This window comes from Megascapheus bottae, chromosome 22, assembly GCF_031878675.1.
Source record: "Megascapheus bottae isolate mThoBot1 chromosome 22, mThoBot2.hap1, whole genome shotgun sequence".
NCBI lineage: Eukaryota > Metazoa > Chordata > Mammalia > Rodentia > Geomyidae > Megascapheus > Megascapheus bottae.
Genome location: NC_143530.1, coordinates 17,612,822 through 17,626,822, shown reverse-complemented (window position 1 = coordinate 17,626,822; position 14,001 = coordinate 17,612,822). Strand labels below are relative to the sequence as shown.

General features: G+C 39.3%; 1 protein-coding gene across 1 annotated transcript in view; it reads right to left on the bottom strand.

Annotated features, from left to right (window-relative positions):
- The window catches only part of LOC150048318 (cytidine monophosphate-N-acetylneuraminic acid hydroxylase-like), a 137,164-nt gene that overhangs the window by 58,421 nt on the left and 64,742 nt on the right, over positions 1-14,001 (bottom strand). Inside the window, 4 exon segments of the mRNA XM_090355276.1 lie at positions 6,371-6,506; positions 8,698-8,835; positions 9,549-9,630; positions 10,088-10,235. Coding sequence (XP_090211402.1) covers positions 6,371-6,506; positions 8,698-8,835; positions 9,549-9,630; positions 10,088-10,235 — 504 coding nt within the window.

Sequence of the window (14,001 nt, the reverse complement as noted above, 5' to 3'; positions counted from 1 at the left end):
TTCTTCTTCTTCTTCTTCTTCTTCTTCTTTTTCTTCTTCTTCCTCTCTCTCTCTCTCTCTTTATTTCTTTCTTGGCAGTCCTGGGGCTTGAACTCAGTGCTTGAGTACTCTCTTTGGGCTTTCTCAAGGCTAGAGCTTTACTATTTGAACCATAGTACCATATCTGTTTTTTTCTATTTATTTATTCATTCATTCATTCATTCATTCATTCATTCTGGCCAGTCCTGGGCTTGAGCTCAGGGCCTGAGCACTGTCCTTGGACTTTCTTAAGGCTAGAGCTCTACCACTTGAGCCTCAGCACCACTTTTGGCTTTTTTCTATGTATGTGGAAACATGGAATTGAACCCAGATCTTTGTGTATGCTAGGCAAGCACTCTACTACGAGGCCAAACTCCCGGCCCTTTTCTAAGTATGTGATACTGAGGAATTAAACCTGGTTCTTCATGAATGCTAGGTAAGCACTCTACTGCTAAGCCAAACTCCTGGCCCCTGCCAAACTATTTTCAAGGGTATATGTACCATTTACTCTCTCTCTTCTTTATATAAATTGTCTATTGAAATTCTTTGCCAATCTTTAAATTTTTCTTACTCCTGATTTTTGTATTATTAAATTGTGTTCTTATTATTGAATTTTGATTGTTCATCAAATACAATGAAAACTAGTTCCATGTCAAATAAGTCTTGGGAATATATTCTCCAAGTTTGTAATTAACTTTTCATTCTCTTGTTTCCTTTATGTAGCAAATTTAATTTTTTTCAATAATGTACAATTTATCAATGTTTTAATTTTGGATCATGCTACAGACTCTGCACGTTTTGTCAGATTTGTAACTACTTGTTTGAAGCCTTTGAAAATCATTCTAAAGCATCCTTGGTGTTTTTGTATTTACTGTTTTGTTTTTGTTTTTGTTTTTTTCCAGTCCTAGGCTTGAACACAGGGCCTGAGCACTGTCCTTGGGCTTTCTCAGGGCTAGAACTCTACTACTTGAGCCACAGCACCACTTCTGGCTTTTTTTCCATGTATGTGGTACTAAGGAATCGAACCTGGTCTTTGTGCATGATGGGCAAGTACTCTGCCAGTAGGCCAAACTCCTGGCCCCTATATTCACTGTTTTAAATATTTAAAATCTAATAAATCTATTATTTGGTTATATGTTATTGTTGGATTTTCTTTGTTGTTTTTAAGGATTTTTCTTCTATTTCATGCTAATCTATACTTTTCTCATAAGAACTTGGTCTCCCTTTTGGTATCAGGATAATGCTGGACTTAAAAAAAGAATAATAACACAGGCCAGGCACTGTGGCTCACACCTGTAATCCTGGCTACTCAGGAGGCTGAAATCTGAGGACTGTGGTTCAAAGCCAGTCCAGGCACTGAAGACGTGAGACTCATTTCCAATTAACCACTAGAAAATTGGAAGTGAAGCATTGACTCAAGGGATAGGGAAGTAGCCTTAAGCTGAAGAACTCAAGGCCCAGGCCCAAAGTTCAAGCCCCATGACTGACATAAATAAATAACACCTGTTTTTAGTGCTATTAACTTTTTTTTTTTGCCATTCCTGGGGCTTGAACTCAGGGTCCTTGGACTTTCTCAAGGCAAGAGCTCTACCACTTAAGCCCTAACACCATTTCCAGGTTTTTCTATGTATATGGTACTGAGGAATCGAACCCGGGTCTTCATGCATTCTAGGCAAGCACTCTTATCGCTAGGCCAAACTCCCGGCCGCTAATAACTTTTTAATAGTGTTTTCCTCCTATTGTTTTTAGAAAATAATATAAACCTCTAGTATTACTTTTCTTTAGTATTCCAGAAAGTAATCTAGGCTTGGACCTTTCATTTTTGAAATTGTTTTTGTTAATCCTGTGTTGGGGGCAGAGTAACACCATGTCTAATAACTTTCTGCTGAGACAAGGCAAGGCGCAAGAGGCAGGGCCCAAGACTTGATTACCATTGGCTCCAAATGTGTTATTGTTTATCACTCTCTGCTGGGACCTAGAGTGAGGGTATATTAGCTGGAGGGACTTCCGCAGGAGGGGGGTTTTTTAGAGAGAGATTTTCCTGTCTTGAAGCTGTGTGGTGTTTCTGTTTGTGCTCCGGGGAAGGAAGGCTGGTGTGGGAGGCTGTGGGCCCTCTCCTCTCCAGCTCCTCCTGGTCGGGGCATCTTTTTCCCCATACCTCCTACTAGTCTAGAGGGACCGGGGACAAAGGACCCCAGCATACTGGCGCCCAACGTGGGGCACGAAAGGGGCACGACAGCGAGTTGAGCCAAGAGAGAGATACATGGAGAAGGGACTGAAGGGCCAGGGACACCTGAAGGTAAAATACAGGCTGAAATTGCTCACAGGGAAAAAGAAAAAGACAGGGAGGAAGACAAGAAGAAAGAGAGGGACAACGAAAGAAAAAGAAAAAAGGTGGTAAACAAGAGAAAGGGAAGCAACTACCTGCAAAAGTCAAAGAAGTAAAAACTCCTCAAAGACTGAAAAACCAGAGAAACCTGAAAGGAAAATATAAACTAAAGTTGCTCACAAAGAAAAAGAAAAACCCATAAAAAAAGGTCAAAAAACCCCCCAAAAAACTCCTCCCAAAGCTGAGAAAAAGGCAAAGAAGCTGCAGCTGTGTGAAAGCGGAGAGGCAAACACAGCAGAAGCAGCTAGGTGTTTTAACAGTAAAAGATTTTAATAATCATTCCCAGTCCACCTCCGAAGCGCAGGTCACTTCGGCATGGTAGGGAGTCACTGAGGAACCTCGCCGGAGTCTCTGGCCAGAGCGATATAAGGGCGAGGCAATAAGGGGTTAGGAAAAAGAACTGGAATAAGGGATTTTAGAACCGAAATGGGTTCAGAACGGAACGACTGATATTAATTTTGCACGAGTACCATGCTAAATAATTTATACTTGAAAAACAAAGGCAATTGGGTAAATCTAAGTCTAAACTATGTGGCAACTTATACAGGAGTAAACAGTTTAAGAACAGGTGAAACGAAGTCCAGATGCTTGGAAAAATACTTGAGAAAGAGAATTAAGTGGTAGTGGTTTAGAAAGCCTGTGCTCAGGTGCAGAATTGCAAAACAGAGCCACTGCCCACAGTTGAAAACAGGCTAAAGCTTTTGAGGGTCCCTGGCAAAATATAAAGACAACGCCCCTGAGTCAGCTTGAAGAAGTTACAGAAAATGGATCTTCACCCATAACCCCCTTAAAATGAAGGGACCAGGGTTATTTTTGGAAGGTGAGATAGGCCAGTAGTTTAAAACAAAAAGGGGGGGAGATTGGAAGACTCTTCTAATTCTTCCATTGCCTTGCTATGGCTTGTGTGATAGTCTTTTTTCTATTGGTTTCAATCTCTAATTATTAGTAATGTTTTCTTAATGTTGGAATGCTTCCCTGTTTTCTCTGGCTGTTGTAGTCAGAGCCCCTCAGTATATACCAGTGCCTGTACAGGCAGAGGAGAATGCTTTTCTGCTCATCAGTAAAAAAGACTTTGGTATTTTCCTGGCCGTGGTGGTGTCCATTGCCACATCTGTAGCTGCCATTACTGCCACGAGTATTGCCCTTGCCACTGCAGTTCCTACAGAGAATGCTTTGAATAAGCCATTAATCAGCATGTGAGGACTGGAATTGTTATGTGCACAAATGACACATGTTAATATTCTAAGTGGGTGATTGGTTAAGTATTTTGGGACTTGATCAAAGATGGGCAGGAGTGATCGTTTTGGATTTATTTTTATGTGCTATAAGTGTAATATGTCTATATTGCTTGCCTACAAAGTCAACACAGAAAGTGAATGCTAATGCAACAGGCATCTGCTCCCATGGAAATAGGTGCATCCCCTCAGGTCTGATTTGCTTAAATGGATGGCTGGTAGCCTATGAACCTAAGACAGGAGCCAAGTAAAAAGGACTTGGTGATCCCATGACGGGTAAGAAGACTAGCGAGCTTGGAGACACCTAAGACAGGCACAGTCGATCTGACATGATGGTAGCCCCACATATCCTAGGTTTTTCCTTTTTTCTAAAATAAAAACGGGGGAGATGTTGGGGGCTGTGAGTAACACCATGTCTAATAACTTTCTGCTGAGACAAGGCAAGGCGCAAGAGGCAGGGCGCAAGACTTGATTACAAATGTGTTTATCACTCTCTGCTGGGACCTAGAGTGAGGGTATATTAGCTGGAGGGACTTCCTCAGGAGGGGGGTTTTTTGGAGATTTTCCTGCCTTGATGGAGCTGTGTGGTGTCTCTGTGCTCCGGGGAAGGAAGGCTGGTGTGGGAGGTCGTGGGCCCTCTCCTATTGCAGCTCGTCCTGGACAGGGCGTGTTTTTCCCCATCCCTCCTACTAGTCGAGAGGAACTGGGGACGAAGGACCCCAACAGTCCTGGGTTTAAACTCAGGGCCTAAGCACTGTCCTTGGGCTTTCTCAAGGCTAGCACTCTACTCTTGGCCACAGCACCACTTCCGGCTTTTTCTATGTATGTGGTACCAAGGAATCGAACCCAGGTTTTTGTGCATGCTAGGCAAGCACTTTACCACTAGGCCATGCTCCTGGCCCCCTTGAAATGTTTTAACATGAGTTGAATTCTGTTCTCAGTACAGGGTGATCTATTTTTTCTGAGTGACATTTGGAAGCTTGTGGGTTTTAATTACTATTCATATCTACTCTTTGTTTCTTTCATCTTTGCTGTGGGTTTGTTTTGTCCTACTTTTAATTTTATTTATTGTTGGTTGTGGGACTTGAACTCTGGGCCTGGGCATTGTTCTTGGGCTCTTCAGTTCAAGGCTACTGCCTTACCCCTGAGCCACAGCCCCACTTCATTTTCTAGTGATTATTTGGAGATAAGAATCTCACGGTCTTTAGTGCCTGGGCTGGCTTTGAACCTCCATCATCAGATCTCAGTCTCCTGTGTAGCTAGGATTGCAGGTGTGAGGCACCATGCCCAGCTTTATTAAGTGGAAATTTAGATTGCTGACTCGGGTAATTTCCCCCTCATGCTTTTTTATTTTCTTTTGAAGGGGTAGGGGTTCTGGGGCTTGAATCCACACCTTTGTACATAATCATCTTTATTCTATTGTGAGTATTCAATACTAGTTACACTCTTGGTAGCTTTCAGTTGTATTTCATTACGATTAGAATACACATACTTCATGAAATTTCTATTTCAGCTCAGTTAAGTTTTGTTTTATGCCAACCTTGAAAATTATGTGAGTGAAGTCTCCATAAATTTCAATCAGTACTGCATGGTTTATGGTGGGTGTAAAGACTTCTACATCCTTGCTGATTCCTGTTTTCTTGTTCTACCAGTTATTAAGTGAACAATGTTGAAGCATCCAACTACAACTGTGGGCTTCTGTCTGTCCATTATATTATATTATTTATTGCTTTAAATGTTTAAGGTTCTAATGTTTGGCACGGATCCATCCAGGACTGTTAGATCTCCTTAGCAAACTGATCCTTGTTAAAGTGTTTCTTTATCCTTGGCACTTTCCTTGCCCTGAAGCCTACATTGTCTGACCTGAGCCACTTCAACTCTCTTTGACTTGGTAGGCCCTGCCCACACCTGAATTTTTGAATGTCTGGCTTCTATATCAATGAGAAAATTAAATTTCTGGTTGTTCTAATCTACCTCAATTTTAGTATCTTTTGACAGCCACAAAAATTTACATAATATTTGTATCTTGAAGTCAAGGTTAGCTTTTCCTTTTATAAGTTCAGATTGTTATTCCATATGTGCTATGTTATTGACGAGAAAAGACTGCTAGGGTTTGCCTTTGATTCCTGAATATCTGACAAGCATTTCTTTGTCTCCATAAAGTCTTGTGTTGGAATTAACAGTCCAGGTCTTCAATGAATCAACATGCATTGCAAAGCACTCAAGACCATCAAATTTACTATTGTATTTCTTTCAGAAATTCTATGAATTGATGCATAGCAATCATAGAATTATTACTCCTTCAAGAATCACATCAGGATCCCCAAATACAATAAAATCAATACAGCTCTATTCTGGGATGCAGCAAGATATGGAGAGCTAGCTACTAGGTTTACTTCTCAACTCCACTCTCCCTACAGGGGTACTTTGAGGTAATCCTTCAGCCTCTCAAGTTTTGAATTTCCCTTCTACAGCTAAGACATAAGCCACCTTATCATGACGAGATTCATTCAGATAAATGTTTCTGTGTAGTAATGTACTTCCTGGATCATAAATGTCACTTGATTGGCAATCTGAATTATCTCGGGGCTCTCCAGTAACTGATTATAAAGTTTAAGACTTTTACTTTCGCTCAACTTCTTTCACCTTGAATTACAGCCAAATCACTCATTCTTCCACAATTATATGTACAGATATTAGAGATACTATATAAAATATCTAGCCATACTTGTCTGATGGGTGGGACTCCACAAAATAGCCAGCAAAAGGACAATAAATTCGGGGTTGCAGGTCCTTCACCAGCTGAGCCTTGTAGTTCAATAACTTCTTCCTTTCTGTCTTAATGAACTGGGCTTTCCATTCCTCTGAAATGACATGATTTGGGTTAGAATCATTTCTGTTCAGAAATCACTGAAAAACCAATGTTCTAATGGTCTGGAACTTGTTCAGGAGAGAAAATTGATGGATAACAAATGGAAGAAATTCTCTTATGAGTTTGGGATATCTTTATTCTGCAAATTTTACTCATACTTGGCTATTACAAAAATGTTACCAGACCAGCCAAAGGTGAATTTCCATGTTTGTGATCCTTTGGTTTGGATCCTAACTCAATACACAGGTCAGGACATTTATTCATATCTTCAAGTATGTGCAACACACATGCATATATAATGTATAACTACATACATATATATGTATATGTATGTATTTTGGGGGGAGGCACTCAGTCATAGGGCTTGAACTCGGGGCCTAAGCACTGTCCCTGAGCTATTTTGCTCAAGGCTAGTATACTACCATTTTGAGTTACAGCTCCATTTCTGGTTTTTGAGTGGTTAACTGGAGAAAAGAATCACCATGAACTTTCTCTCTGGCTTTGAACCACAATCTGAGATCTCAGCCTCCTGAGTAGCTGGTGTGAGCCACCAGCACCTGGCTGCAAGTATATTTTAAGAATGCTCTAACAATTAGCCTTTAACAAGTGCATGATAAAAGATAAAACATATTTGTCATAACTTGTCAATGCACAGTGACGAGCCCAGAGGTAGGGTCACATTTGTGGTCAATATTCCCTCTCCACCTCCACCCACTTAATGGTTGTATAATAATGAGAAAACAACCTGTTTCTACACGTTTTCCTCCTTTGTAAATGGAGGCAGAGTAGCCACCTCACCAGATCATATATCCATCCACTCCTTCATTTCTTTCACCCAAGACTTACTGTGTACATACTACACAGTATGTCAAATGCGGCTCTGGGCACTAGGAATATAAAGATAGTGAACAAGACAAAGCAGATCCTTCCTGCTTTTTGTGGATCATTTGCTTCTTTGAGAGAAGTGTAACAACATGATCCTTGCAGAGAGTAATATGTTACAAATAGAGTAAAACAGACCAGCAGGATAGAGTGTCTGGGGCAAGAGGGCAGAAACTGAGGGCCATCAATAGATAAGATGGCCAGAGAACACATGGCAACAAGTTGCTCGCCGCATGAATTTAAGGGAAGGAGGGCTCCAGGGAGTAGACAAAGTCACGAGACAAGAAGGTACTGCAGAAGTTGAGTCTGGGAATCATAGGCAGGCTGGTGTGGGCTAATTGAGAGCATATAATTGAGAGCATATTGGAAACAGGAAGGAAAGGAAGGCATGGAATTAGGAAGAAAAGATCTAAAGTCACAGTCCCCAGGATCAGGAAATCGTTGCTATTGCTATGAAAATTTAACAAACAAAGATAAGGCCATAGGGGAGAAAAATCAAAGTTACTCATAACCCAGATACAACTATTAATCATTTTAAGTGTACATCTCTGTACTTGTGGGATTGTGATAGTTAATATTCCACAAGAATACTTTTACATCCCTAAATCACACTGTGATCTCCTGAAAGAGCCTTCTCTGTCTTTACAGAGCTATATACTCTGGAAAGCTATGAGTATTGATCTCTAGTGGGAAAAATGGGACAATATCGAGACAATCTTCATTTCACAAGTTAGGGCATTTTTCTGCCACTGTTGGGTAGGGATCACAAACATCACAATTGATTAAATGGAAATATTGAATACTTATAAATGCTAGTTCTGAGATACCAAAATGAATAGAATCTTACTTACATTTCCACAAGCCAACTGTAGCACCATGTTTTGGGTCCAGAGCATGTGTGGGAACGCCACACATTAGAATGTCCCAGCTGGCTGTATCACTTCTCTTTTGGGGCAACAGGATGTGCCTATGCTGAGTTTCACACCCCATTCTGGACTACATTTCACTATGAAGGGCCTTTCCTGTCCTGCATCATGGTCCACACACTAAGTCCTAACGATTCTTTCTCTTGGCTGTTCTTGAGGTGTTCCCTGATCTCACTGTCTCTCTTGTTTCATCATTGCATTTGAGCTGGAAACTTCAGTGTATAATCTGTACAATTTGCAAGTCAGGTTTCCCTATAAGACTGTCAGCTTCTTGTGGGGAGGAGGAGTCGCATGTCAATTCTTTGCACTCATTCTCAAAGCATTGAGTGAAGTACCATCATTGATGATTGGAAACATATTGATATAAAATATTACCAGTAAATTTTCCACCACTGAAAGTCATTGGAAAGCCAGATGCGCCTCCTGCAAAATCGCTCATCATGAGAGCAACTTTCTCAGGCAGCCTTCCTCCGTTGGGCCTGGTGCAGTCCACTGTGTTGAGTATTTTATGACCTGTGAAGAGACAAAACAGGAAGGGCGCTCAAAGTAAAATCTTGAGTATCATTTTGAATTGCCAAACTGTATGTATAATCTGACTTATTTGATGATAAAATAATGGATTTTAAATTTGATTTCAAAGTCCAAAGTCTTCCATAGTATATTTTAACTTTTCAAGTGGATACATTCATCCCAGTTGACTTGGTACATTCTTCTGAGTACCTCGTGGAGATAACTTTATTCTGCATCATAGATAACTTTCCTTGACTGTCTCTAGGTTTGAGCCCAAAGGATGCAAGGGAAAAGGGTTAGAACACATGCCTTTTACCATGTTCATATTTCAAATGATTATTGGGCAGTAAAACCATGTTCTCACAAGAAAAGGAGAGGTATATGTTCACTTAAAAGATGTTTCAGGATAATTGCAGCTAAGTGGATTTATTCACTAAAAATAGTTTCAAAGACATTATTACAGATATAATTATTAGAAAGGTATGAACTAATACTCTATGCTAAAGGTTTTACACTAATGATTATGTTCATTATTGGAAATTTGATTGGAGAGAGTATCTGAAGATTGATCATCTTTCTAGTATAAGTCCAGAATGTACTGTATTCTCTCAAACAAAGGGATAAGAAGACGAATACTGGATGATACATTAGATTTTATTTCCATCTTTCCTATCCACAGCACTTTCCATTTTTCATTCTTAAGGAAGATAAAATACCTTTGTATTCCACAATAATGCAAGTATCCATCTCAGGATGAACTCCATCCATCAAGATCATAAATCGAAGATTTTTGTCTACCTGGAATTGAATCATAGAAACAACTATATTTGGCCATGTGCTTCAATGTTTGTCAAAATTTTCTTAGACAAAAAAATTTTCTTAGACTCTTAGCTAGATGAGGAGGGTTCATTGTTATATCACATGTTCACACTATATTTCAATCCCTCTGTCTGCTTCGTTTAATTCAGTATTTGAGGAATTTGTCACTTCTGGAAAGACTGGTACATCAGAACTTCAGAAAATTCTTCTTGGATAAATGGATTCTTAGTTTGTTTTATACAGTTATACTATTGGTCAAAGGAAATAAACCTAGTTATGACTTACATTGGAAAATTTAAATAAAGGTAGTATTTATCAAGTACCATGTAGAAACAGTGTGGGTCATTTTCTTGTTTAATCTCTAGGTGACTTAACTCATCTAAAACTCACCTCAGAAAGCATGACTAGAAGTGTGGAAAGAGAATAGTTCTCTTACCTGCTGCCATATTCCAAATGGCACCACATTGATATTTGTCAACTGGACATCACTCTGATCTAGATTCCAAAATACAGGTCTTTCTGTATCACCAACATAAATGGGGATATCTGGTCTTCTCACAGAAAGATTCCTCAGGGTAGGATAACTATGATCAGATGAATGGAAAGGGGGTTATTTACTTTGAGAGCTTCCTGACTAAACCAACAGAGCAGCCAGTGTGCACCAGCCAGTTGTGCAAGTTTTCAGATTCCACTACAAGGCTTCTTTCAGTAGGGGAAGTTTTAGTAGAAATCAGAATGCAAGCAAATCTTTAAATCTTCTCCCAATAGGGCTCCCCCTAAAAGAAATAGTCACACTACAGGACACGAGGAACAGGGAGGTCAACACCATTTGGAAATAGGGCATTTTATAACCTTTCAAGTTCAGCAGACACACTTGGATGTGAAGAATGAATTGATTTGTGTGTGGAGGTGGGGGTGGGCCATAGGGCTTGGACTCTGGTTTGGGCACTGTCCTTGAGCTCTTCAGATCAAGGCTACTCCCCTACCCCTTGAGCCACAGCACCACTTCCCCTTCTCTAATGATAATTGGTTCTTTAGTGCCTGGACTGGCTTTGAACCGCGATCCTCAGCTCTCAGCCTCCTGAGTAGCTAGGATTACAGGCGTGAGCCACTGTACCCAGATTGGATTAATTAAGGGGATTCAAGTTATACTTGAGAAGGGCAAGAAAATTAAATTGGTAGTAATTTCAACCCTGCATATAATCATACAAATAGTTTTACATATCTATATACATGAAGCTGATCAAATATGCATATGTAATAATTCTCACATGGCTTATTACATACTACTGTGGGTTAAGGTAGAGGATAATAATAAATAAATGGTTTATTAGCTATTACATTTCAAACATTTCCACATCCACTGCCAGGCATTTCACATGTTTTCCTTCCTTCCTTCCTTCCTTCCTTCCTTCCTTCCTTCCTTCCTTCCTTTTTTATGCTACTAAGGTTTGAACTCGGGGCTTGGGTACTGTCACTTAGCTTTTTCACTGAAGGCTGGGGCTCTACCACTTAAACCATACCTCCACTTCCAGCTTTTTCATAGTTAATTGAAGGTAAGAGTCTCAAAGTTTTCTACCTGAGCTGGCTTGAAATGTAATCCTCAGATCTTAGCCTCAAGATCTGAGTGGAATGAGCCACTGGCACCTGGCTTTTTTCATTCTTATTAAAACAAAAGACTCATAAACTCATGTTTTTTTTTTTGTTTCTGTAGGTGAGAGAACATTTTCAAAAATATGCGATAGACAAATAATTGGTACTCAAATTTGGGTTTCCTCATTCTAAAGCTGTGTTTCTATCAAAAGACAGTTTCTAACTTGAATCACTGTGCTGCTTACATTAAGAATCACAGCCAGGTGAAGTGGCTCAAACCTATAATCCTAACCACTCAGGAGTCTGAGAGGCTGAAATCTGAGGATCACGGTTCAAAGCCAGCCTGGACACTAAATATCATGAGATTCTTATCTCCAATTAACCACTAGACAACTGGAAGTGGTGCTATGACTCAAGGGGTAGGGTGGTACCCTTGAGCTTAAGAACTCAGGGACAATGCCCAGGCCCAATGGTAGGGTGGTAGACAAGCTGAAGAGCCCAAGGACAGCACCCAGGCCTAGAGTTCAAGCCCACAGTCAACAAAACAAAACAATCAGGCTAGCAGTTGGAGAATAATGGAATGATGTCAGGTGAAATGAAATGTATGAAAAACATCAACATACCAGCACATATCAACTGTATTAGTACCTTGTATCAACACTGTTATCTGGTATAGGGGGAGATAAGTTTTCTCTTCCAAAACATTTAAAACCTTGGGGCTGGGAGTTTGGCCTAGTGGTAGAGTGCTTCCCTAACATGCATGAAGACTGGAGTTTGATTCCTTGGTTCCACATACATAGAAAAAATGCTGGAAGTGGTGCTGTGGCTCAAGTGGTAGAGCTCTAGCCTTGAGAAAGCCAAGAACAGTGTTTAGGCCCAGAATTCAAGCACCAGACTGGCAAAAAAAAAAAAAAAAAAAAACCAAAACCTCAACAATTCTTGGAGCATACCAAATCTCTGGACATAGACTTGACAATTAGGATAAATTATTCTAAAATAGACACTTACTATGGGTTTTCTAATCATTGGTGATTCTTTTTCAAATCTACTAATTTCTCTTTTGTCATATATTTACCTAATAAAATCACATTTCTTTGAATAAAGATTAGTCACTGAAGCCCCTTGACTCTTCCTTTGTTACTATGATTTGGGAATAAGTAGAATTAGAGCCAAAAGACCTCAGAACTTACTAGCTCAATCCTATTGAGTCTAAAACTAACGACTTGACAAGGAAATAATACAGAGTAAAAGTTGCAAGCTTTGTGAATATTACTGTGATAAACTCCTGTCAACACAATATATTACACAACCTATTATGACACTGTAGGTAAATACAGGTGTTCTAGCACTTGGTGGCTTTGTATAAGGACCTGAAAACAAACTGTTTTTTAGGCCAGTGGTTAAAACACTCCTAACTATATGACCTTTGTTTTTGAGATAGTAATTTTAATAAAATTTTTCTTAATGCTAACAATGAACTTACTTTGTAGCTATGAGAACAGTACTGTCATATAGAACATTATTCCTAAGAGAATCCTGTTGAAATAAGAGTGGAATAACAAGCATACATACATATATACATAGATACATATAGTTGTGTATATACATACATGTAACTAAGAAAAAGGGTTGTAAAATATGAACAGTATTGTAAGTGAACATAGGTCCGGTGACCTATACAAAAGTTTTATTATACTTTTGCTTGCTTGTGTCTATACTTAGAACTTGCTTTTATCCATGAGGAAAATCTCTCATGGAGGTAACCCTGGGAAAAACTGTACATACCTCATGGCTAGGTTACAAAAGGGAAATCAAATTTTAGAACAGTTATTTTGGATGCAACCAAACCATAGCACCAGACCAGAAATAGAATCCAGCTGCTGCTTCACATCACTATCTACACAGGAACTTGGGTAGTTAACCACCTCCCCAGCTCATTTCTTTAGAAGTGAGGGACCATTTCAAATGAAGCCTATATATGACATTTTCTTAAACTCGCCCCCCCCAACAAAAAACAATTCAGCCTTCCTACAGAATGTAACTCATTAAGACTTTAGGCAATTACATCTTATAACAGACTCTATGAATCAATCTCTTCATGTACACACTATTATTATACTTCTACTATAACTTAAACTGCTCCCTCTGAAAACATTTCAGAGCACATTTATGACTTAGAGTTCTCATATGGTTGGGAATAGCAAATCAAAGTCCAGTCAACCACTCACCAATGTATTATCCTTAACCAATGGACATTTCTATCACAATGTGTTCTACATAAAAACTTTGTCATGTCGGACCCTGGGATAAGTGAAGTTACATTATTAGTACATTGTGGGGGTTGCTATGTGCATATATTGGTAACCCAGAAAAGCACTTAACTTCTAAACCTTGATGAAGAAAAATGACCCTGTATTTAAGCAAAGATTTTAGATATGTAATCTTTGCTCTTCTAATTTGGTTCATTCAAAAAAAATGTGTTAAATGAAAAGTTCTTCTTTTGATTGCCTGAGTTACAGAAGTTCCTGATTGATGATCAATATCACACTGTTTTCATTCAATAGTGATAAATAAAATCTAGAGGCACAATAAGCTTGGCAAATTACAGTGTGTGAGCCAAATTGAGGATGATTTTTACTTTTCTATATGATTGTAAAGAAAATCAAAGGGACAATAATTTTAATGGTATAGGAAAAATATGGTATTTAAATGTCATATTAAATTATAGGTCTTATTCTCATTTTAAGATTATAGCTG